This window comes from Pristiophorus japonicus, chromosome 18 (assembly GCF_044704955.1).
Source record: "Pristiophorus japonicus isolate sPriJap1 chromosome 18, sPriJap1.hap1, whole genome shotgun sequence".
Classification (NCBI taxonomy): Eukaryota; Metazoa; Chordata; class Chondrichthyes; family Pristiophoridae; genus Pristiophorus; species Pristiophorus japonicus.
In genome coordinates, this window is record NC_091994.1 from 98,331,916 (window position 1) to 98,358,759 (window position 26,844).

Consider the following 26,844-nt stretch of genomic DNA (forward strand, 5'->3'; position numbering starts at 1 on the left):
CCTGGGCTCAAAAAGTGGAAAAGTTTCTCATGCCCTTGCACTGCCACCCCTAACTTTAACACTCTTTTGGTTAAAGTTTAATAATATATTATGCACAAGATAAAAGTTCACGGGGTTGGGGGTAATATATTAGCAAGGATTGGCTCACTAACAGAAAATAGAGAGTCGCGATAAATGGTTCATTCTCTGTTGGCAACCAGTAACTAGCAGGGTGCCGCAGGGATCAGTGCTGGGACCACAACTATTTACAATCTATATTAACGACTTGGAAGAAGGGACCGAGTGTAACGTAGCCAAGTTTGCTGACGGTACAAAGATGGGAGGAAAAGCAATGTGTGAGGAGGACACAAAAAATCTACAAAAGGACATCGACAGGCTAAATGAGTGGGCAAAAATTTGGCAGATGGAGTATAATGTTAGAAAGTGTGAGGTCATGCACTTAGGCAGAAAAAAAATCAAAGAGCAAGTTATTATTTAAATGGAGAAAGATTGCAAAGTGCTGCAGTACAGCAGGACCTGGGGGTACTTGTGTATGAAACAAAAGGATAGTATGCAGGTACAGCAAGTGATCAGGAAGGCCGATGGAATCTTGGCCTTTATGGCAAAGGGGATGGAGTATAAAAGCAAGGAAGTCTTGCTACAGCTATACAAGGTATTGGTGAGGCCACACCTGGAATACTGTGTGCAGTTTTGGTTTCCATATTTACGAAAGGATATACTTGCTTTGGAGGAAGTTCAGAGAAGGTTCACTAGGTTGATTGCGGAGATGAGGGGGTTGACTTATGAGGAAAGGTTGAGTCGGTTGGGCCTCTGAAATTCAGAAGAATGAGAGGTGATTTTATCGAAATGTATAAGATTATGAGGGGGCTTGACAAAGTGGATGCAGAGAGGATGTTTCCGCTGATGGGGGAGACTAGAACTAGAGGGCATGATCTTAGAATAAGGAGCCGCCCATTTAAAACAGAGATGAGGAGAAATTTCTTCTCTGAGGGTTGTAAATCTGTGGAATTTGCTGCCTCAGAGAGCTGTGGAAGCTGGGACATTGAATAAATTTAAGACAGAAATAGACAATTTCTTAAACAAAAAGGGGTTATGGGGAGCGGGCAGGGAAGTGAAGCTGAGTCCATGATCAGATCAGCCATGATCTTATTGAATGGTGGAGCAGGCTCGAGGGGCCGTATGGCCTACTCCTGTTCCTATTTCTTATGTTCTTATATATTTATAGGCTGCCCTTGAATTACAAGACATTAAGACAAGTGTGCTATTTAATTGATCCCTAAACTGGCTGGAGCTTTACTGTTCAAATTTGAGACATGATAGAATCATAGAGAAGCACCATTTGGCCCATTGCGCTTGTACCAGTACTAGCTCTTCAACTGTAGCTACGTACTCTAATCCCACTTCCCTGCCCTTTCCCTCTATCCTTTTATATCTAGTTCCCCTTTAAATAATGTTACAATGTTTACCTCAACAGCCCCTTGTGGTGAAGCTTTCCTTGTTCTAATAACCATCTGTGTGGGGGAAAAACATTCTTCTCACTTTCCTCTTCATTCTTCTCAAATTCTGGAGTGGATTCCTCTCTTATAATTCCCTCTCGGCCATCTGTTTCCTAGCATGTGTTTTATTGAAAATGTTCCAGGGAGTTCATTTGCTTTCCTCTGTGTCCTGTTCAGTGGACACAAGGGCATTCTGTTCTAAAGGTTGCGAATGGAGAAAATATTCGATTGATGCTGCCGCTAGTGGCTCAGTTTCTAACTAGTGTGTCACTAAGTTACACAGACTAGAAAGGTTCGATACCTAGTCTGTAACTCAACCAGGTTGGTGAAAGGCTATTACAAGATGACTTCGTATCCCTGGGCAAGTGAGGGGGAATTTAATCTGACTTCCAGCTACTGATGCCTACCCAGTGACTCGAAGCCTCTCAGGTGAGTACACTGACCATCCAAGAATGGACATTTGGGCAAGTTACTGGAGGGTAACCCATGCTTGTGGAACTGTATGCCAGTATGAATCAAGGAAAGGAGGGGAGGAAATTGGATTTTATTCGGACTGCATCTGTAAGTTTGATTGCACTGTATGGTTGGATCAGAGCATTTGAATCAACGTCAAATCATTTCAGACAGCGAAAAGAATATTACCACCGTAGCCCTAATTCTCTCTGCCCAATGGATTGGTGAATACTGACTCAGTATATCCCCCTTATAGAACCAGGCTTGCTAACCAATCCTCATACAAGCTAATATCTTACCCCCAAGAGCAACAGTATGTCCCGCTGAGGGAGGGAGGGAGGTGTAGAGGGACAGTATGTCCTGCTGAGGGAGGGAGGGAGGTGTAGAGGGACAGTATGTCCTGCTGAGGGAGGGAGGTGTAGAGGGACAGTACGAACAGAATCTAAAAGGGACAGTTTAGGGCCAGAAAACTAATTCATCAGGACGTACAGACCCTCTTGGAGGTAATATATTCGCTTGGATTGAGGATTGGTTAACGGACAGAAAACAGAGAGTCGGAATAAACTGCTCACTTTCGGGTTAACAGGTTGTAACTAGTGTGGTGTTGCAAGGATCGTTGCTTGAGCCTCAGCTATTTACAATCTATATCAATGACTTGGATGAGGGGACTGTGTACTGTATCCATGTTTGTTGACGATACAAAGCTAGGTGGGAAAGTAAGCTGTGAGAGCGACGCAAAGAGGCTGCAAAGGGATATAGACAAGTTAAGTGAGTGGGAAAGAAAGTGGCAGATGAAGTATAATGTGGGGAAATATAAAATTACCCACTTTGATAGGAAGAATAGAAAAGCAGAATATTTTTTAAAAGGTGAGAGGCTGGGAAATGTTTGTATTCAGAAGGATTTGGGTGCCCTTGTACACAAATCACAAAGTTAACATGCAGGTACAGCAACCAGTTAGGATGGCAAATGGTATGTTAGCCTTTACTGCAATGGGGGTTGGAGCATAAGAGTACAGAGGTCTTGCTGCAATTATACAGGGCTTTGGTGAAACAACGCCTGGAGTACTGTATATAGCTTTAGTCTACTTACCTAAGGAAGGATATACTTGCCTTAGCAGGGTTGCAATAAAGGTTCACTAGATCGATTCCTGGGATGAGAGCATTGTCCTACGAGGAGAGATCGAGTAGAATGGGCCTATTTTCTCTGGAGTTTAGAGGAATGAGAGGTGATCTAATTAAATTTATAATATTCTTAGAGGACTTGACAGGGTAGATGCTGAAAGGCTGTATACCCTGGCTGGAGAGTCTAGTACTAGGGGGCATAGTCTCAGGCTAAGGGGTCGGCTATTTAAGCCTGAGATGAAGAGAAATTTCTTTACAGAGGGTTGTGAATGTTTGGAATTCTCTGCCCCAGAGGGCTGTGGATGCTCAGTTGTTGAGTATATTCAAGGCCGAGGTCGATAGATTTTTGGACACTAAGGGAATCAAGGGATAGGGCGGGAAAGTGGAGTTGGGATAGAAGATCAGCCTTGTGGGGCCGTATGGCCTACTCCTGCTCCTATTTCTTATAATCTTATGTAGGTCTATTTAGCATCTGTCTGGCTTTGGCTAGGATTCCAAAGCAGCCATTTCACTATGGTTATTCTAAATGTTTGGAATACGGAGTGTTTGTTGGCTGCCTGTATATTGCCATCTCTCCCCGAGGAGGCCTTGCTCTCGTCCACACCTGCTCAGTCAGCTGTGGCTGTTTATTGTATGGAACAGGTGGGGATTCTTACGGGTCCTCTCACCTGTGAAATGTTAGGGAAGTAAGTTGATGGGAATGTGTTCCCAATGCATTCCGGTGTCTCTGAAGGAGCACATTCGGCTCATCTCCCTGGATCCTTTCTCAGGAATACCTCAGAGAATCAGGCTGGTGTTATTTACAGGCCGACTTATGTAACTGTACACAAACATCCTGCATGTGTTAAAAGAGACACAAACAGCTGCCGGCTGCATACCACTTATTATCGGAGTTACTTTGGAAACCACCAATGCTTTCGTTGTGCACAGGGACAGGGTAGCACACTATGTTCCAGCATTACTCTTTCACCTCTGGGCATCAGATCCAAAGCCAACCAGCCAGACCAGGTAGGGTGAAGCATGACCAGTGAAGCACAATCATTTTTGGTAAACAGCCGAACTGGATAAAACAACAAGGTAATAAATAAATCAAAGAGGCTGATTTGATCCAGTGGTTTCGGAACTCTCCCTGGGTCTCAGCATTACCATGTACAGCTAGTGTATGCTGGGAGGGCAGTAAGGGTGCCTACGTATTCTTAGAGATAGTCAAATAAATTTGGCAGCGTGAAGTCGTCCTCACTAATACAACATTCTTGGCAATGAGATGTCTCCCATAGTCAAATAGCTTGCCAACATTCACTGTCTAGGCTCACATATGAAGAATGATCCAGTTTGAACAAGATGGTGGAGGGCTGCTGGTACCCATGGAACAGTACGCCAGGAAGAGCCAGTACCCTCAGGAGAGGAAGGGGGCGGTAATGGGAGGGGCAGGTATGACCTCGCTTATTTGTGGGAGGAAGTTTCAGGGAGTTTCTGATCGTTGTGTTAAACTTGCTGCCATTTACGAGATTGTTATGACTTTGTGAATTTTGTGCTCATCAAGATGAGGGACTGGGAATGGAGTACTTTGCGTTTTGGCAGTGACAACAGCAAACACCACCAGACCTAGGTATAGTGCTGTTAGATGCAGAGCCAAGCTCTCTCTACTCTGCTCCAACAATGTATGGTATTATAATGGCCATATAGTTCTGTGGGGGATGTGGTTCGGTAATGGGGGATACGGTTCTGTAGTGAGGGATATGGTTCGGTATTGGGGGATACGGTTCTGTAGTGAGGGATACGGTTCGGTATTGGGGGATACGGTTCTGTAGTGAGGGATACGGTTCGGTATTGGGGGATACGGTTCTGTATTGAGGGATACGGTTCTGTATTGAGGGATACGGTTCGGTATTGGGGGATACGGTTCGGTATTGGGGGATACGGTTCGGTATTGGGGGATACGGTTCTGTATTGAGGGATACGGTTCGGTATTGGGGGATACGGTTCGGTATTGGGGGATACGGTTCGGTATTGGGGGATACGGTTCGGTAGTGAGGGATACGGTTCGGTAGTGAGGGATACGGTTCGGTAGTGAGGGATACTGTTCGGTATTGGGGGATACGGTTCGGTATTGGGGGATACGGTTCTGTATTGAGGGATACGGTTCTGTAGTGAGGGATACGGTTCTGTAGTGAGGGATACGGTTCTGTAGTGAGGGATACGGTTCGGTATTGGGGGATACGGTTCGGTATTGGGGGATACGGTTCGGTATTGGGGGATACGGTTCGGTATTGGGGGATACGGTTCGGTATTGGGGGATACGGTTCTGTAGTGAGGGATACGGTTCTGTGGTGGGGCGGGTTCGGTTCGGTATTGAGGGATAGGTTCTGTAGTTGTTAACAAAAAAAATAAAACAGTGGTTGAAATCTTTTCCCTCATTTCAGGGACAGTGGAGAAACGACCTGTTTAATGGGCGAGGCTGCATGATTCACTGTAGCAGTGTTGTTTATGATGGAATGTGGATCAATGGTCGTCCCGCCGGTGCGTACCCTTCAGACTGCATTACCAGCTGCACGTGTCGCACTGATAACACAGTCATTGATTAACAATCGTCCTGTCTGTGTGTGGTTTTAGTGATGAAGGGTACTGAGACGTTTAGATCTGGATGACAATTTAAAGGGCATGTTCTCTTTCTGTATTTATTTTCTTCAATGAATATTGCTTGTAGTCTCACTGTTTTGACCTAGACAGCCCTGTTTTGCTCCATTTTATGTTTCTTAACAAAATATTTTTGTAACTTCCCAATCAGCTGTATTTATGTTTTGCTAATGGTGAGACTCCCTCTTTTTTTATGATGGGCCTTTTTTATTATTTGTCCTCAGAACATGGATGATACTGGCAAGGCCACAATTATTGCCCATCCTTGGTTGCTTTGAACTTGATTGGCTTGCTACGCCATTTAGGGGCAGTAAGAGTCAACCATGTAGTGCAGGACTGGAGTCACGTGTCGAGGCGACGGGTTCGCTTCCCTGATATTAGTAACAAAAGACCAGATTTATTGAATTCAGGAGTTGCCATGGTGAGATTTGAACTTGGGACCTCTGGTTTGCTAGGCCAGTAGCATAACCAGTACAATACTGTCCTGAACTAGCAGTTGTGCACATGCAACCTGCAGTCAGCCTCTGAATTGGCTACCAAGTGTTTGTGAGACATTCTCGGGAATGATTCTCCTTTTTTTTTGTGTTTGGGAGGGGAAAATCATCCAGAGTTCCCACTCACGATTACTGACCATTGACCCCAGCTGGAAGTGCCAACATGTGGACATTGGGTGAAGACACTATCAAACTTGCCTGTGATGCATCTGCTGATGGAATAGCTTGCCAACATGTACTGTCAATTGTTCTACATGAATTATGGTTACCCACCATGTGGAACTGGACCCCAACAAGAGTCAGTGCCTTAAGGGGAGAAGGGGGAAATGTATCACCAAAAAGAGTAAAAATTGGGTTTGTGCTGCCCAGACTAGTTGTAATTAGGACACCTACAACCAGGAAAGAGTGGAGGCTTTTATACCCTCAGTCTGGGCTGGATTTAAACTAGGGCCCCTCAAGGTATTAACCCATTGAATCTTCCAGTTCCCCAAATTAGATGAACTGAAATCCATTGTTCTATTAATACCACCTGGGGGAAAGAATTTTATCTACGATGAACCCAACGATAAGGCTATGTTTTCCCTCTGATGCTAGAGTCTGATGTTTCTTCTCTGAATGTCCCCCTTGTGTCTCGGTGACCCGAACTGGACACAGTACTCAAGGTGTGGTTTTACAGATGACTGTACTGTTGAACATGACTTCCTCTGGCTTGTATGCTGTCTTTCTGATTTTATGGTTCAGCATTCTTTTTGTTTTGTTGATTGCTGCTCCGCAATGATTGATCATGTGCAGCATTGAGTCCATTAATACTCCCAGATCTTTCCACTTCATCCTTAGCTCTTTGACGCCCATTTTTCTTCCTATGTACAATACCTTACATGTGTCCACAATGAATGAAGAATTCAGAAAGAAATTTAACACTTAATTCCTAACAGAAGTAGTTCATTAGTCTGTGGCAGGAGACACTGTTATGATTTTGCCAATACGTAATCCTTAGCCTAATATCTGGACACTCCACCTCTAGTACCACATGTTACACATTAGTCTTTATGTTGTTTTCAAAGTAAAATCTGGGTGTTGCTTGTCTTGCAGCGTGTGACTAACAATGTCTTATATATAATGGGATCTCTTTCTTTTTTGGGAAAAGCTGAAGCTACTAAGCTGGTGATCCTCGGTGAGGAGATACAGGAGGTGGTGCAGGGTTCTCCATTTACCATTCAAGTTCAACTTCAAAGTAATGAAGGAGAGGTCGTAGAAGGTAAGGGTCATCCATTATCATAATTACAGTGCACCCAGACAATATAGGAACTTAAGTTTTGCTGTCGCTGTGCCAGTAGTTTGGTGGGTACATGCACTGCTTGGCGTGGAACCGAGTCTTACAGGTTTGGAAGAACTTAAGAAATAGGAACAGGAGTAGGCCGTACGGCCCCTCGAGCCTGCTCCGCCATTCAATAAGATCATGGCTGATCTGAAGGCCTCGGCTTTAACCCTGGTTGGTGCCCAATTAGCTAATCCCATCGGGGTAACAGTTGTGCTGCTGCATTTGGCCTCAGTGCTGCTGATCACTGGCCCCAGTCGGAAAGGGCCTATGTGCAGAGGTTGAGCGAGGACAGGGTTAGGCTTGGATGTGATGCTCCTCATCCCTCCCAACCACCCCCGGTTCAATAGACTGCCGATACTCTCTACCTGAATTCACGCTGGAAGAATGGCCACTTTAGGTGAGGTACCAAAGGGCTGCCTAAACCCATGGAGCCAAACCCCAGCAGAGTGAGCCCCCTGAGGACAGAGGGCGAGAACTAGGTCTGGCCAGAGATGACTACTCAGGGTAAGGTACTCAGGAGCAGCAGGCAGCATGCGGTCTGGAAAGGTACTATTTCTCAGCACAAATTAATAACAGGCCTCAGAAACTGAGTGTTCATTATTATTTAGTAAACTAACACCAACATTGCAATGGTCTTGTACTCCTCTAAGTCTGTCTTCAGCCTTTAATAGCATGCAGCAAGATGTTTAAATCTACACAGTGACATTTTTGGGGAAAAGACGAATCGAGCTGGGAGGTGTGAATAGAGCAGCCGCTGTGTCCCATTATTTTGGATTGTGCAGCGCTGGATGTCACGCACGGCAGCCTGCAGCAGATGACCCAATTTCATATCTTTTAAATGCACAAAGGGTACCTGAAAGAGCAAGACTCCAGTTTAATTTATTTCACAGACAGCAAATGTTTGCTAATGGCTAGGACCTGTCAGCAGCAACATTGGTTTCCCACTAGCAAAACTGATCCAAACCAAACCCAAACTGACAGGCTAGCTGGCTGGCAACAAAAAGACTAATTTTTGGGAGGAACAAACTGTCAGGCTGTGTGAGTAATTCCTGTAAATGCTTGCTATTTTGTGAGCCCTGGAAGGACTTGATGCTGATCTGACTTGATTTTACTGCGCCCAATGCCTTATTGACAATATGCAGAGTGGTGCTCAATTCACGGGTAAATGCAGTGTGATCACTCCCATTTTCTATTAATCTGGTGAACTGGGTGGCCTAATACCCTGATGCACGAACTAATTCAGAGTAAATAGACAGCTTCTTCCGCTGTTGGCTCACTGCCTGGCACAGAACTAAGCCGTACAGACCGGAGCGCCTGATCTGGATGGTTATCAAAAGACTCCTGCTGGAAAAGGCACCTGCGTGGGTGTCGAATGAGGACACGATCGAGTCCAGCTATGATGACCACCATGGTGGAATGCTGGCAATCAATGTCTAGGCTCAGGTATGGAAAAATGGTTGCCTAGGTGAGGTACTACAGCAAAGTCAGAAGGAAAAAGGAAGAAAGCTGAAGGAGCAAATAAATAGCATTTTTGGAGTCGGACAATAGGAACCAATGAAGCTGAGAAGCTGACACAATACACTGACACAAAGCAAGTATATTAGAAAATGAATGAAAAACATAATGGCACCAAAGAGTGACAAATCCCCAGGGCCAGATGGTTTCCATCCCAGGGTTTTAAAGAAAGTAGGTGAGCACATTGCAGATGCCCTAACTATAATCTTCCAAAGTTCTCTTGATTCAGGAACCATTCCTTTAGATTGGAAAATTGTGCATGTCACTCCGCTATTTATGAATTGCTGAGAGGGAAACCAGGGAATTATAGACCAGTTAACCTAACATCTGTTGTCAAGAAATTACTAGAGCCTATAATTAAGGATAGAATGACTGAACACCTCAAACATTTTCAGTTGATCAGAGAAAGCCAGCATGGATTTGTGAAAGGTAAGTCATGTCTGACAAACTTGATTGAATTTTTTGAGGAGGTGCCTAAAGTAGTGGACAGGGAAATGTATATGGACTTCCAGAAGGCATTTGATAAAGTCCCATGTAAGCGACCATTAACTAAGGTAGAAGTCCACGGAATTGAAGGCAAATTACTAACCTGGATAGGAAATTGGTGATCGGCAGGAGACAGAGAGTAGGGATAATGGGTTGGGACTCTAATTGGCAGGATGTGACTAGTGGTGTCCCGCAAGGATCTGTGTTGGGGACTCAATTATTCACAGTATTTATTCATGACTTAGATGATGGCATAGAAAGCCATATATCCAAATTTGCCGATGATGGCATAAAGGGTTATGGGGAGCGGGTAGGGAAGTGGAGCTGAGTCCATGATAAGATCAGCCATGATCTTATTGAATGAGCAGGCTCGAGGGGCCAAATGGTATTCCTGCTCCTGTTTCTTATGTTCTTATGATGGGCGGCATTGTAGGCATAGGATGAAAACATAAAATTACCAAGAGATATCAATAGATTAAGTGACTAGGCAAACCTGTGGCAAATGGATTTCAATGTAGGCAAATGTGAGGTCATCCACTTTGGATCTAAAAATGATAGGAAAGGGTACTTTCTAAATGGTGAAAAGCTAAAAACGGTGGAGGTCCAAAGAGACATGGGGGTCCAAGTACATCGATCATTAAAATGTCATGAACAGGTACAGTAAATAATCAAAAAGGCTAAATGAATGCTGGCCTTTATATCTAGAGGACTAGAATATTTTTTTTAATAGAAGTTATAAAAGTAGAGGTTATGCTGCAGCTATACAAAGCCCTGGTTGGACCACACCTAGAGTACTATAAGCAATTCTAGGACTAGGGAGCATAGTTTAAAAATTAGAGCCAGACCCTTCAGAAGTGAAATTTGGAAACACTTCTACATACAAAGGGTGGTAGAAGTTTGGAACTCTCTTCCACAAATAGCAATTGATGCTAAGTCAATTGTTAATTTTAAATTTGAGAGTGATAGATTTTTGTCAACTAAAGGTTATGAGGGATATGGGGCAAAGGTGGGTATATAGAGTTGGAATATGAGAACATAACATAAGATTTAGGAGCAGCAGTGTCTTAGACCTCAACTCCACTTTCCGGCACTATCCCCATCTCCCTTTATTACTCCGGAGTCCAAAAGTCTATCTATCGCAGCCTGAGGCAGTGAATTCCAAAGATTCACAACTCACTAAGTGAAGAAATTCCTCCTCACCTCAGCCTTAGAGGCTCAGTAGCACACCCACCTCTGAGTCAGGTGGTTGTGGGTTCAATTCCCACTCCAGGGACTTGAGCACAAAAATCCAGGCTGACACTCCAGTGCAGTGCTGAGGGAGTGCTGCACTGTCGGAGGTGCCGTCTTTCGGATGAGACGTTAAACCTAGGCTCCTGCTGTTCTCTCAGGTGGCCGTAAAAGATCCCATGGCACTATTTCAAAGAAGAGCAGGGGAGTTATCCCCGGTGTCCTGGCCAATATTTATCCCTCAATCAACACAACAAAAACAGATTATCTGGTCATTATCACATTGCTGTTTGTGGGAGCTTGCTGTGCGCAAATTGGCTGCCACGTTTCCCACATTACAACAGTGACTACACTTCAAAACCACTTAATTGGCTGTAAAGCACTTTGAGATGTCCAGTGGTTGTGAAAGGCGCTATATAAATGCAAGTCTTTTTTTAAAAGCCAGCCCCTTATCCTGAGGCTATGTCTCCTAGTTCTGGACTCTCCAGCCAGGGGAGACAACCTCTCTGCATTTATCTTGTCAATCCCCTTTAGAATCTTACATGTTTCAATTAGATCACCTCTCATTCTTCTAAACTCCAGAGACTATAAGCCCAATCTACTCAATTTCTCCTCATAGGACAACCCACTCATCTCAGGAATCAATCTAGTGAACCTTTGTTGCACTGCCTCTAAGGCAAGTAGATTCTTCCTTAAATAAGGAGACCAAAACTGTGCGCAATGCATGGTTTAGGTCACAGATCAGCTATGATCTCATTGAATGGTGGAACAGGCTCGATGGGCTCAGTCCTATTCCTATGATCCTGGAGCTGGTGTAGTCAGACTGGATCAGCCATGTTGTAAGGATTGAGAAACAGATAGCATGGCGAGGAGAGAAATCAGAAGAAATAAGAACAAAATAAAAAGCAGACTCCAAAATTGAAGGGTGAGCCAGCGAAAAAGAACCAGGAAAAGCAGGAACGTGAAACAATAAAACAAAGAATAATTTGATGATTAATCGAAAGGGTTGAAAAGAAAGAGAATAATAGAGAGATATCAAAAAGATGAAAAGTAAAAGATCAGGCAAAATACAAAACAGAGGAAGAAAATGTGAAGATAGGGAGCGAGACTTGAAGTGAAACTTTTTAAAATTGCAGAGAGAGCATATGTCAGAGACAGGCTGCTATAGACTGGTGCTTGTTCAGCTTTATTATAGAGATGAGACAATAAACGGGGCCTGCAGAGACAGCCCTTACTATAGACTGGCACTTGTCCAGCTTGTTAGAGATAGAGCTTGCAAATGGGGCCTGTAGAGACAGATCTCCCTGTGGGCCAATGATCGTCTGCTTTGTTTAGAGAGAGAGAGAAATAAAGTAGGACCCAAAGTGGCAGGATCACTGTGGAGTTCTGCTCGTCCAACTTGTAATAATAGAAATGAATGCTTTTAGCTTCCCCAATGGCTCTGGTCAGTGTAGAACTGCGCCCTGCAGACCAGGACAAACAATTTGTAATAAAGCTGTGTTGGGATTTGCATCTCCAAAAATATTCCCCAGATGCTGAACTTGGTTAAGCTATGTGGGGTGGAATGATGAGAAGCTTTCCCTGAGGCATGGAGAAACAGAGTAAGTGAATTTATGTGCTGCTTCCACTGTTGACTTGATTGGCTACAGCAGGCACTCCTAAACTCCTTTTCTCTAAATAAGAGGAATTGATATTATTTGGCATTGGCTCCCAGTGTAAATTGTTCCCATTCCTTTAAATTTAACTTACAATTTTTATCTGCTATTGCCAATGTCCTCCCTAGTCCCATCAGAATCTGCACTGTGCAATGAATAATTATGCAAATGAGCATACATTGGAGAATTGAGTGTTTTCAGCATTTGACCTTTCAGGTAGGATTTGCACCAGCTCTAAATCATTTAGACCTGACTTAGACCTGAAGATGAAAATTGGCCCCATCAGTTGGGACAGCTGTGGCAGCAGTAAATGGGCCTCCGTGTCCCTGGTACAAGTGGGGGGTAGGGGTAGTGGTAGTGGTGGTGGGGCGGGGAAATAATCCACCAGGGCTCTCTTTTCTGATCACTGTCAAATGCTGGAAACCATGCTGTGCAGGTATTTGGTGAGAGCAGGACTCAGCTTATCTGTTCTCTGTGGACTCACCATCTAGACTCACACGAAGGGGTGGCCACGTGGGTGAGATACCACAGTTGTTGGCCATGAGGTAGTAGCCTAGCAAGACTCAGCACCTTCAGGAGAAAGAGGGGAGAAAATTAGATGAAAAGAATCAAATTTAACAAATCCTTTTTTGAATTTTTAAAAAAATGTTTAAGCTATAACGTGGCTTGCCTCCAGGTGCTGGGCATTATTCCAGCTTCAATGATATGTGTTAACAGCTTTGAGTCAGGTTGGGTAGCTTGGGCGAAACGTTTTTGTAGCATTCAGTTGGGTAACCAGGAGAGTTACTCAAGAGTGCAGTAAAATCTCCCTCCAGTGATCTCCTTTTGCCAAAATGTTTGGAAGTGGATCGAGCTGTATTCCCCTCACAGCTATCTTTGGGAAGAAGCGAGGCGGCCAGATTCTCTCGTGTTTCCTTTTGGCAGGCGCAGCTCTCTGATGTTATAACGTTCACTGTGGAAGTTATAAAATGACTGGTTAATCTGCTCGCAGTCAGGTGACCGACCCATCTGTTGCCCATATAATAGCAGCAATAACTCGAGACTAGTGTTGTGACAACAGATACCTGGAAACACTGTACTGATGGCTTCAAACTGAAAAATCCACAAGAATCTTGCTAGTGCACAGATGTTATATTCCAGCTGTGCAAAAGAATTTATTGCTTTCTAGTTGCTATGTCAACCAAAATATATAGAAGAAAAATATTGGATTTCTTTTTTTTTGTTGTCAGGTTAATAAATGTATCACACTTGTATTTTCAGTTCCATTTTGTTGGAGCTCAGCCTGATCCCATGCTGGGTAAATGCACCATACAGTGTGGTACTGAACCCTACAGAACGGGAATGTCCCATTGTTTAATCGCGATCTGTGCTGAGTTAGCTGATCTCAGCTGGGGGCAGTGGCTGGGGTTGCTGCAACTGGGCCTCAGCGGCCCTGGTCTAGGGAGGTGAAACTCAGTCAGAATTCCCACTCCTGGCCCCTGCTGAGAAGTACACGTGCGTTTGCCCGTTGGGCTGAGGACAGGATCGGGCTTGGCTGTGATGCTGCCCCCCACGACCGAGCAGCCTGTCCACACTCTCTGCCAAACTCATGAAAATCGGCACCTGGACAAGGTCCCCAGCAAGAGTCAGCACTCTCTGGGGCAGAAGGGCGGGGATTAACAAATAAATAAAACTTTTTTTATCGGACATATTTAATCGCTTGCATTAATGCCCTGAGAAAGGGTAAATCAGAGAGTGAGTCATCCAGTAGGTGTTGGAACAGGTTAGCCTGCAGGTCACTTTGCTAGGAAGTGGGGCATATAAAACCAAAGGGGAGATGGGCAAACTATCAATTTTTTGTTGCTATAAATTAAAAAATCAAATCAATATGGCTCGCTGTGTGTGATCTGTTTTGGAATACAGACATTGCCTCCTGGAAGAAGATATTGAATGGTCTTGTAATATTCTCCGAGCCTGTAATGTGATTCAGATGTTTGGATGACCTCATAAACCAGGAGTGTCCAAGCATTTGACTTTGTGGGCCACTTAGTGCATAGCATGGAGCCTTGTGGGCCAAGTATCAGGTTTAAATCCATGTCCCCCATTAAGTCCCAGATATCTCAAGTTGCTGATACTAACAGAATCTGGTTTTCTCATCTAGACTTTATCCGGTAATGAGACAACAGCCCTATCCAAACTCCATGCCAATGAAATTCAAACGGGACAGAAAAAATAAGAGCAATTAATGCCAAGTTTCTATGGCACCCCACACGGTCATAAACTGTGAGGCTGAATCCTCACTGGTCAGTCATTAGCTTGTATACAGAAGAGAGACTGAAGGGGAAGCCAATAGTTTTAATGATGATGTGCTTTTGTCTCCTTTTAGCTGAAATTGGGCGAGCATTGCAGATCTGGGCAGGAGTCAAGCACGTTCAGCTTCCCCTAAACCTCAGCACCTCCTCCTTAGAGCTCCGGGATGATCTGGAAGAATCACTTGTTGAAACACCATTGTAAGTGTTCTGGGTGATGGTATAATACAGGTGCCTCATTCTAACTCTGATATTGTTTATCCCATGATCTCCCCTCCTGTCTTGAAGATACCCATTCTCACTGAGGTACAGTTCAAAGTTGTCACTCATATGTGAATCTATACGGTAAGTGTTGGCATGTTGTTCAACTGTGCAGTGCCTCACAACTGTATCTGATCTGGGCCCTTATTCAGCACGGACACACATGTACAACGGCAAGCTGAGCTCGTGCGCGGCCGCACAGTAGTCTGCAAGGTCCCGTGCAGGCCACTCACAAGCTTTTACATTGGAACTACGCAGAAATTTAAAGAGACCATGCATTGAAAGAAACTGGCCATGCAGAAGAAAGCGCTTTCCAGCTGGATTCACTGGACAGTGGTCAGCAGCCTTGGCTAATTCCTTTCCTCCCTTTGCTCAGGGTCTCTGAGGCCAACTGCAGCTCAGGTACTGCTGCCCTGATTGAAATTAGTTAACACTGCACAAACCAGTACCAGTCAATGCATTTACTTACCAAGCCATCAGGAGCACCTGTAACTCTGAAGTACTACAGCTTCTGATAAAATTGGCACTTTCCCTTATCAGGAAGCCGTATAAAATACCCCCTGTATAACACATTACAGTTGAGATTACCCTGTGCGCTATTTTTTTTTACTTGGGGTTGATTTTGACCTATGGGTGATGGAGTGTGCTGATCGACTGCCCGTTCCGGCGGCGAAGAGACCCACGTGGCTTTGAGGCTCCGGCCTCATTTAAATTTGGCAGGCAGGCTGCATTGAAACACCTGGCTGAGGTTTATAGAAGATAGAGTGTGGGAGTGAGCAAGGGGAATGGGAACCTTTGCAGGGAGACAGAGGGAAATAAAATGGAGGCAGAAGCAAAAGATAGAAAGGAGAATAGTAAAAGTGGAGGGCAGAGAAACCGAAGGCAAAAAACAAAAAGGGCCACATTACAGAAAAATTCTAAAGGGGCAAAGTGTGTTAAAAAGACAAGCCTGAAGGCTCTGTGCCTCAGGGCGAGGAGTATTCGGAATAAGGTGGACGAATTAACTGCGCAGACAGCAATTAACGGATATGATGTAATTGGCATCACGGGGACATGGCTCCAGGGTGACCAAGGCTGGGAACTCAACATCCAGGGGTATTCAACATTTAGGAAGAATAGGCAGCGAGGAAAAGGAGGCAGGGTGGCGTTGCTGGTTAAAGAGGAAATTAATGCAATAGTAAGGAGGGACATTAGCCTGGATGATGTGGAATTGGTATGGGTGGAGCTGCGGAATTCCAAAGAGTAGAAAACGTTAGTGAGAGTTGTGTACAGACCACCAAACAGTAATAGTGAGGTTGGGGACAGCATCAAACAAGAAATAAGGGATGTGTGCAATAAAGGTACAGCAGTTATCATGGGCGACTTTAATCTACATATTGATTGGGCTAACCAAACTGGTAGCAATGCGGTGGAGGAGGATTTCCTGGAGTGTATTAGGGATGGTTTTCCAGACCAATATATCGAGGAACCAACTAGAGAGCTGGCCATCCTAGACTGGGTGATGTGTAATGAGAAGGGACTAATTAGCAATCTTGTTGTGCGAGGCCACTTGGGGAAGAGTGACCATAATATGGTAGAATTCTTTATTAAGATGGAGAGTGACATAGTTAATTCGGAAACTAGGGTCCTGAACTTACGGAAAGGTAACTTCGACGGTATGAGGCGTGAATTGGCTAGAATAGACTGGCAAAGGATACTTAAAGGGTTGACGGTGGATAAGCAATGGCAAACATTTAAAGATCACATGGATAAACTTCAGCAATTGTACATCCCTGTCTGGAGTAAAAATAAAACGGGGAAGGTGGCTCAACCGTGGCTAACATGTGAAATTAAGGATAGTGTTAAAGTCAAGGAAGAGGTATATAAATTGGCTAGAAAAAGCAACAAACCTGAGGACTGGGAGAAATTTAGAATTCAACAGAGGAGGACGAAGGGTTTAATTAAGAGGGGGAAAATAGAGTACGAGAGGAAGCTTGCAAGGAACATAAAAACTGACTGTAAAAGCTTCTATAAATATGTGAAGAGAAAAAGATTAGTGAAGACAAACGTAGGTCCCCTGCAGTCGGATTCAGGTGAATTTATAATGGGGAACAAAGAAATGGCAGACCAATTGAACAAATACTTCGGTTCTGTCTTCACGAAGGAAGACACAAATAACCTTCCGAATGTACTAGGGGACAGTGGGTCTAGTGAGAAGGAGGAACTGAGGGATATCCTTATTAGGCGGGAAATTGTGTTGGGGAAATTGATGGGATTGAAGGCCGATAAATCCCTGGGGCCTGACCCGGGGCCTGACAGTCTGCATCCCAGAGTACTTAAGGAAGTGGCCCTAGAAATAGTGGATGCATTGGTGATCATTTTCCATCAGTCTATCGACTATGGATCAGTTCCTATGGACTGGAGGGTAGCTAATGCAACACCACTTTTTAAAAAAGGAGGGAGAGAGAAAACGGGTAATTATAGACCAGTTAGCCTGACATCAGTAGTGGGGAAAATGTTGGAATCAATCATTAAGGATGAAATAGCAGCGCATTTGGAAAGCAGTGACAGGATCGGTCCAAGTCAGCATGGATTTATGAAAGGGAAATCATGCTTGACGAATCTTCTGGAATTTTTTGAGGATGTAACTAGCAGAGTGGACAAGGGAGAACCAGTGGATGTGGTGTATTTGGACTTTCAAAAGGCTTTTGACAAGGTCCCGCACAAGAGATTGGTGTGCAAAATCAAAGCGCATGGTATTGGGGGTAATGTACTGATGTGGATAGAGAACTGGTTGGCAGACAGGAAGCAGAGAGTCGGGATAAACGGGTTCTTTTCAGAATGGCAGGCAGTGACTAGTGGAGTGCCGCAGGGCTCAGTGCTGGGACCCCAACTCTTTACAATATACATTAACGATTTAGATAAAGGAATTGAGTGTAATATCTCCAAGTTTGTGGATGACACTAAACTGGGTGGCGGTGTGAGCTGTGAGGGGGATGCTACGAGGCTGCAGGATGACTTGGACAGGTTAGGTGAGTGGACAAATGCATGGCAGATGCAGTACAATGTGGATAAATGTGAGGTTATCCATTTTGGGGGCAAAAACAGGAAGGCAGAATATTATCTGAATGGCGGCAGATTAGGAAAAGGGGAGGTGCAACGAGACATGGGTGTCATGGTTCATCAGTCACTGAAAGTGGGCATGCAGGTACAGCAGGTGCCTTCATAGCTAGGGGATTTGAATATAGGAGCAGGGAGGTCTTATTGCAGTTGTACAGGGCCTTAGTGAGGCCCCACCTGGAATATTGTGTTGAGTTTTGGTCTCCTAATCTGAGGAAGGACGTTCTTGCTATTGAGGGAGTGCAGCGAAGGTTCACCAGACTGATTCCAGGGATGGCTGGACTGTCATATGAGGAGAGACTGGATCAACTGGACCTTTATTCACTGGAGTTTAGAAGGATGAGAGGGGATCTCATAGAAATGTATAAGATTCTGACGAGACTGGACAGGTTAGATGCGGGAAGAATGTTCCCGATGTTGGGGAAGTCCAGAATCAGGGGACATAGTCTTAGGATAAGGGGTAGGCCATTTAGGACTGAGATGAGGAGAAACTTCTTCACTCAGAGAGTTGTTAACCTATGGAATTCCCTGCCGCAGAGAGTTGTTGATGCCAGTTCATGGGATATATTCAAGAGGGAGTTAGATATGGTCCTTACGGCTAAGGGGATCAAGGGGTATGGAGAGAAAGCAGGAAAGGGGTACTGAGGGAATGATCACCCATTTCCTGCAAATATTTTTCTTTCAGATACTTATCTAACTCCCTTTTGAAAGCAGTGATTGAGTCTGCCTCCACCACCCTTTCAGGCAGTGCACTCCAAATTCTAAACACTCGCTGTATAAAAAAAGTGTTTTCTTGTGTTGAGTTGTTGCCATGTTTGGTGTGATGGGATTCACAAAGTGGGATTCGCCCCAGAACTGGATGTGACTAAAATATCAAACTCTTTTCTGTTCACGCAGTGGCTACGATGCTATCAGCTATCCCCTGATGAAATATGTGCCAGAATCTGTCGAGGTGAAGACTGGCAATGTTGCAGCAACTAAATCTGAAACGTCCACGGTTGATTCATTGAGCGTCAAAGACGGCGATGTGAATGAGACTAAACTGGATCTTCCTGCAGTGACTGGAGACACATGGGGCTCATTGCATGGTAAGAGCTGATAAACACTTGAACAGCGATTACTGCCAGGTCTCCACCAGGGGCCCATGCTGAGCCGTGCCACTGGCCGTGCTGGGGGCCCACGTGGATCTGGTCTGGGGGCCCATGTGGATCTGGTCTGGGGGCCCACGTGGAGCCGTGCCGGGGGCCCACGCGGAGCTGTGCCGGGGGCCCACGCGGAGCTGGTCTGGGGGCCCACGCGGAGCTGGTCTGGGGGCCCACGCGGAGCTGGTCTGGGGGCCCACGCGGAGCCGTGCCGGGGGCTCTCCCTTACCTTCCCCAAATGGCACGTTGTTCATGTGTGAGCTTTGAAAGTGCCGTCAGGCTATTCCGCATCACCACCGAGCCGGTTGCTGCTCTCGCTCAGGGTTCCAACAAAGGTCCCTGAATAGCAATCAGGAGCAGGGACTAACCCACTCACCGAGGCCTACTGCAATGTGACACATACCATCCTGACTGAAACTCAGCACCATTGGGAATCAAACCTGTACAATTCATGAGGAGCTGCATTTACCCACTAGGTCATCAGGAGCTGAGTATGTTTTTCAGTATCAGTCAGAATATGAATAAACAGGTTAGACACAGCAGTCGAATGTATGTAAGAATTGGTGTTTCTTTGTCTTCCTCTTACTCTCAGGAGAACTCTTTCCTCTTCCACTCCTAATCTTGAACATTCAGCTCTCTGAGACTTTCGGCAGTAAGGCCCTGCATTGCTCAGGTTGCTGCTTATGTGCCTGGTGAGAGTGTTGCTTGTTGCATTGTTACTCCAGTTACTGCACGTCAATATTCCTCCCTCAGCCAGTACCCAAAAACAGAATAACAGCCTTTCATCTCATTGCTGTTTGTGGAATTTTACTGTGCACAAATTGACTGCTGCATAGGCTTAAATAATAACAGTCACTGCTCTTCAAAGTACTTCATTGTATGTGAAGTACTTTGGGATGTTGTGATGTGATACGGCACTATAGTACTGGAAGTCAGTCTCTCTGTTAGAGAGGAAGTGGAAGCTAAACTGAGTGTCCAAAGTGATTTGAATTGGGCCTCTTCAGGTCTGTTCATAGCCTTTGAATCTAAACCTTTTTGGTTTGGATGCACCTGTCCCTGCATTGATTCCTTGTTTTAAATTTAGCATTGTGCACGTCTGAGGTACAAATGATTCTCCTGTGCACACATGTCCCACTGTGCCAGTATCCACCAGTGAAAGGGCAAATTTTCCGATTCCTGTGGCAGAGTGTGCTTTTCTGCCTTCTGTCCCAGTGAGTGTTGACGCGGGTGGTTTTCTGGGCACTGCTACCTCGGGTCGGGGAGGAGGAATATAGCAGTGACCACCACAGTCTTGCAACGCAAGCCGAAGATTGAAAAAAATACTTTCCTCACCTTGCCGAGTGCAATTGATTTTAAAATTCTCATCGTTGTGTTCAAATCCCTCCATGGTAACCTCGTCCAAACCTCCAAGATTTCTGCATTCCTCCAATTCTGGCCTCTTGCACATCCCTGATTTCCATCGCTCCACCATTGGTGGCCGTGCCTTCAGAATCCTCTCTGCCTCTCTTTAAGTCACTCCTTAAAATTTACCCCTTTGACCAAATATTAGGTCACCTGTCCTAATATCTCATTATGTGGCTCGGTGTCAAATTGTCTCTGATAACGTTCCTGTGAGGCACATTGGGACGTTTTACCACATTAAAAGGTGCTTTTTAATGCACCTTAAATCTTAACAACCCCCCCCACCCCCCACATCACATTTTAGAGGCCAAGGTCAGGCATTAAATGGTTTAAAATAGATCAGATAATGCTTTCTCTCCATTAACATCCGATTTAAACACACCTGCCCAAATACGGGCACATGTATTCAGTGTCCACTGTTATTTCTGGTGAGTAATCCTTGGAGTAGAGGTGGACAGCAGGGACCCAGCGGAGCAGCTCCACAGCCCATCCCCTGCTCCCCAACCTGCCCACTGCTGTCTGAAATTGGACAGTAACAGGATGGAAGCCCAAAGCATCCTGTGGAGGCCACGATGTTCTATGCATCTGTGTCTTCAACCACTTCCCCTCCCCAATCACATGTTGATTTTAAATTGGTAGCTGGTGGTCTCGGGGGCAAACTGGGCTCATTCCCAGATGGTCCAGTGTGACTGTTAATTACACGGTTCTCAAAGGCTCCATTGAGCTAACTGATCCTGTGCCTTAATAGGAAAAGTTTGCATCCGTATTTCAAGGTGGTTTATTGCTGATTGTGCCTATAATGCTGGCTATTGCAGAGTGCCCGTTACACAAACTTGCAACAGGACTCGAGCCCCCCTCCACACACACGCACCTGGGTCTGCTCTGCTGATAAAATGGCAGCATCGTATCCATGCTTCTCCGCAGCTATTTGAACTAAATACACCTTTGAAAAGTTGCCATTGCTGGTTTAGATCTGATGACTGGGAATGTAATTGAGTGGGGCAGGGAGGACTCCCACTTCCTGGTCACTTTGGGTAAATGGAGTTGAGATGCAGCTCAGCCATGATCTAATTGAATGGCAGAACAGGCTCGAGGAGCTGAATGGCTGACTCCTGTTCCTATATTTCATGATCTGTATGCATATATCCCCTGGAGATTTGGAAACTGTTGAGCACCAGAGGGTTTGGAGGGGTGGAGGTGTCTGTGCTACCCTGAGAGCTGTGCGTGTCTGGAAGTTTTAGAAGGTATGTACATTTGGATTACTTCGGGAATGTTTGGGGGCTGTGTGTGTCTGAGGTACCCCTGGAGATTTGATGGGCAGGGAGGTTGGGGTAACATGTATCTGCTTTGCCACCTGAAGGACATTGGGTAGAACATCAGTTTCCGACTTAGTAAAGATCTAAATTTTCACCTGTGTAAATCAGAGATCCAAACAAACACTGATTCTCATCCATAGCGAATAGACCCATGCAGAGTTACTTTTATTTTGTGATAATGCAACATGTCTTTCCTCTAAAAAGAGCATCAATGCCATATATCCGGGAGGGCGATGAGCACCTCAAGTCTCATCGCCGTGAGCAGGCAGAAATCAAACGCAGGTAACAGAAAGAGCATGCGGCGAACCAGTCCCATCCACCCCTTCCCTCAACCACTATCTGTCCCACCTGTGACAGGGATTGTGGTTCTCGTATTGTACTGTTCACACACCTAAGGACTCATTTTTAGTGTGGAGGCAAGACTTCCTCGATTCCGAGGGGCTGCCTACGAAGATGATGAAGATAAGAACTTGCATTTCTATGGCGCCTTTCATGTCCTCAGGATGTCCCAAAGCACTTTACAATCATTGAAATACCTTTGAAGTGTGGTTAGTCACTGTTGTAAGATAGGGATGTTTCCTTTGTAAACTTTATTCTGAAAGATTTAGCTGAACACTTTCACACTGTATTCACCAGAGCAGGAACGGTTATCTCCACGGCGCTTTTGTGAGCTGACTAATTAACAGTTACCATTTGAGCTGCTGTAATGGTGCTCTAATGACTTACCTGAATCTACCCTACCTTTGCTCCCTCTGGGCAACCCCATAACAGCCACAGTCCTCTGTTGTTAGAACCTGGAAGATTTTTAATAGGAAACTGAATGTGAAACGTGGCACTAAACATGTCCCAGCATATGCCAGAGTGTGGGGATGTTTAGTATCACAGCGGTGAGTGAGAAAAATAATTGGTAATTAGCCCTGTTGAAGGCTGGAGTCGTTTTTTTCACCACACCAGCCCTTAAAACAAACAAAACCAGAGTGTAATTAAAATTAAAAAATTAGCAAACACATCTTGTTCCATTTTCCCTCGGCGAGTAACGTGCAGTTGCTGTTTGCACGTGTACAAGGGCAATTTAATTTTCTCACGCATGTTTGCGCTGCGCCAGGGTTTCGAGACCGTAGCCCCGCGCACAGGCGAAGCTGCGGCTTGTGACCGTCTTGGCGCCAAACGAGCGCAGTAAACTGAGGCGCAGCCGGCAACCTCGCATTCCATTCGCAGTCTTTCCAGTCCGATTCCGAAGGCACACTGAGGGTTGTAATTAGAGTTGAGGACGGCAGAGGGCAGTGCAGACACAGGACAGGCTGCATCACTACACGGCAGGGAAAGCGACAGAGCCTATTTTTGTTCACGGTGATACAGAGGCAAATCAGGGAAAGAAGGTGGGAGTGGGGGAGAGATGTGACAGTGTATCTGTGCCAGTTCTGTGCTATTTGTCTGAGAACGTGTAATTTTTGCTGTCAACATGAGCAGTTCCTGACCTTTGTCAGAGGTTGCAAGCAGATTTAGAAAGAGACTGCGGAGGGAGCACTTGTTTACCTGTGGCTTTGAGCTTGACTTTTTTGACCTTCTAGCACCTTTCGGGGCCCTTCTGTTGAGCTACATTCATGGCATCAGATACCATGAGAAGTCAGACAGGATGGTGGTGAGGAGAGAGGCACATCAGCGAGCTCGATAGTGAGGATTGCACAGTACCTCAGTGTGTGCATTTCTAGGGTTTCAGTATTTTCAACTCATGATGTTACTTTGCCCCTCCCTATCTCTGTAACCTCCTCCGGCAATATAACACTTTGAGAACTCTGTACTCCTCCAACGCTGGTCTCTTGCGCATCCTCGATTTTCATTGCTCCACCATTGGCGGCCGTACTGCCTTCAGCTGCCTCGGCCCTACATTACAACTGTGACTACACTTCAAAAGTACTTTGAGACGTTCTGAGGTCGTGAAAGGCACTATATAAATCTAGAACTCCCTCCCTAAACATCTACCTCTCCTCCTTTAAGACGCTCCTTAAAACCTACCTGTTTGCCCAAGCGTTTTGTCACTTGACCTAATATCTTCAAATGGGCTTGATGTTAATTTTTGTGTGATGATGTCCTTGTACCGCACCATGGGATATTTTTCTACGTTAAAGTAGCTATGTAAATGCAAGTTGTTAGATTTTTTTTTTTTTATTCCCCCCACCTTTGTGAGAGGCTCTGGCTTTTGATGGTTACAGCACCACAGACCATGGCAGTCCTCGTGGTATCTCACCCAAGTGGCCACTTGTGGTACTAGAGAATGAGAGTTAATGGGCTATTTAACTGTAGAAGGCATTGCAGCCAATCCCAATTCTATCCACCCCCCCCCCCCCCCCACCCCCACCCCAACACCTAAACATGTGTAGTTTCTAGCAGTGGTCACCGTACAGCGGGAGTTTTAAACTTTTCTGTGTGTGGGGAGGGAGCAACCCCACTTCCAAATATTGAGCTGCTCCTGCCGTCCCTCCCCACTCCATGTCCAACATTCTAAGACAATGTCAGTTACCCAAAGAAAAAGTGCCATTATTGCAGAAGGTGTACTATTAGTAAATTCCCTACATTACAACAGTGACTACATTTCAAAAAGTACTTCATTGGTTGTTTTGGACGTCTGGAGCTCGTGAAAGGCATTATATAAATGTAAGTATTTATTTTCTTTCTAAGTCTTCAAATTCAGATGAATGATAGCATTCAGAATTCTCGAGACATGGTGCTTGCAGTATGTAGTGAGTCTAGCCCCCAACCAGCAGTAACCTTATCGATCCCTTCAAATTCCCTCGTGGACATCTGTTTGAAAACCTCTACTAGATCGTAATTAGGAGCAAGAATCCTGGCGGAATTTCCCCTTCCTTTGCCCAACACACTAAAGCCAATTGTAATGTCCTTACTGCTGACCCCAGCTGAGATCAGCTACCTTAGCACAGACCAGGGATCAAATCTGGTAACGGTTTATGCTGCAGACTCGTGTCTACTGAGGACAAGGTTAAGGCAGCTGGAAATCAATCCACTAACAGCCCCTAACACCTCGTGTAATCCCCCAAATCCGAAAAGGTATGACCTGCTATTTATAAATCTTCTTAGCCCTGGCAGCTGTCGGGGAAAGGAGGACCTGTCGACTTGTCTCCCTCAGCTCCATTCAAATCCCATGTTCTGAAGGGCAAATTAACCTAGTTTCTTTGGAGAAAAAAATAATCTACGTCAACTGGTTACTTTTCCATCTGATCCTCCCTTCTGATCTCTGTGTCTGTTAGTTTTTGCAATCTGCTTGGCAGGATAGTCAACACTCATCCACAGCCAGCATTCGTGCCTTTAACACAGATTGGCAGGTACTGCAGCAGACAGGACAGGATAGTCCACATTGGTTGCTCTAGTTGCATCTGCGCACATAAAAGTTATTCTCAGTCTCCCACAAGTGCTAGAGATGTCTACAGATTAGTTGCACTGTTAAACGCATCGTGTCTGTGGGTGTGCCAGCTTTAAAATAAAATTGTTCTCAGGATGTGGGTGACGCTGGCAAAGCCATGCTTTTATTGCCTATGCCTAGATGCCCCGAGAGGTTGGTGGTGGGCCACCTTCTTTTTGAAACCGCTGCAGTCCTTCGGCTGATGGTGCTCCCGCAGATGAAGAATTCCAGGATATTGACCCAGCAACAATGTAGGAACAGCAATTATATGTCCATATTGCTGATCTGACTTGGAGGAGAACTTGGAAGTTCCCATAATCTTACTGCTCTGATCCCCTTGGTGGTAGAGGTCATGGGGCTGGGAGTTACTGCAGTGCATCTTGTACAGCGTACATACTGCAGCTGAAGTGTGCCAGTGGCAGAGGGGATGTATACTGAATTCAGAGGCAGGGTTGCTGATCAAGTGGGCTGTACTAGTGATGGTGAATACTCTGTCTCAGTCAGTACAAAATCAATCCTACAAAGTTCGAAAGTTAAATGGTCCTTTTTCATCCATCCTCATTTGTTTCAGTCATTTTCAGTGTCCCCACATTTTACATCTCCAGCAATTCTCAGTCATGAGGTGCAAACAGGAGATCTCTTTGTGGCTTTCCCAATGCCACTTTAGAATCAATTGTGAGAAGGAGTGCCTGCCTTTTTGACAGCCAGGGAGTTGCTATATTTGATATCTTGGGTGTAAACTCCGTGACCTGGAACGCAACACAACTTGCCATTCCATTGCCCCGTCCTCTACCCTATCATTTGCTTTTTAAGAACATTTGCAGGGGACCATTTTTTATGTGTGTGCCTAGACAGTTGGCAGTCTATTGGTCCGTGGGGAGAGGGGGCCGGCATCAGTTGTGTCCTTGACTAACGTCTTTCTCTCACACACTCACGCTCACACAGATACACACACACACACTTTCCAGCAGCTCACTGGATACAAATCAGGCATAGGAACCTGGCATATTTTTCCCTTTGCTAGCTCAGGACTACTGATATCAATTATTAGCACGCTGTCTACTGCCTTAGGTGAGATCAGCTAACTCAGCATAGGTCAGGCATGCAACTTGAATCTCTCCTTGTCTGTATGGTTCATTTCGCAAATTCTCAAATGCTGCTTTCATCTTAATTATTTATCAAAGTGTCTTGCCCAAGCTGAAACGCAGACCATTTTCCCCAGAGTGAAAAAGCGGGATACCTTTTCATCCAAGTTTTGCATTCTACAAGTATGGAGCTACATAGAATGGTCCCCATCTGACTATAGGGTTAGACACTCCTTCCTCTCCCTGCATCTTCACTGGGTTTGAAATTAAGGGTAGATTTTCTGCTCAATGACTATGAATAGGTGGAAAATTGAGCCATCGCCCACTCGAACACATTCTCTCTCGGGATCTCCCAACGATGGAACTCCCGTCCTCCCTTTCCCCTATAACCTACACGCTTTTAAAACCTTAAGTTTGGCATCACCTTA

At 45.2% G+C, this 26,844-nt stretch overlaps 1 protein-coding gene across 6 annotated transcripts in view; it reads left to right on the top strand.

The window, feature by feature from the left end:
• LOC139228926 (MORN repeat-containing protein 1-like) overlaps positions 1-26,844 on the top strand; it is a 308,947-nt gene that overhangs the window by 20,231 nt on the left and 261,872 nt on the right. For all 6 annotated transcript variants that reach the window (XR_011587643.1, XR_011587642.1, XM_070860450.1 and 3 more), the window contains exons 7-10: positions 5,495-5,591; positions 7,350-7,460; positions 14,772-14,895; positions 18,952-19,142. Coding sequence is in view for 4 of the 6 variants with exons in the window: in XM_070860450.1 (XP_070716551.1) it covers positions 5,495-5,591; positions 7,350-7,460; positions 14,772-14,895; positions 18,952-19,142 (523 nt within the window). In the remaining 2 variants the exon portion in view is untranslated. The remainder of the gene's footprint in view (positions 1-5,494; positions 5,592-7,349; positions 7,461-14,771; positions 14,896-18,951; positions 19,143-26,844) is intronic.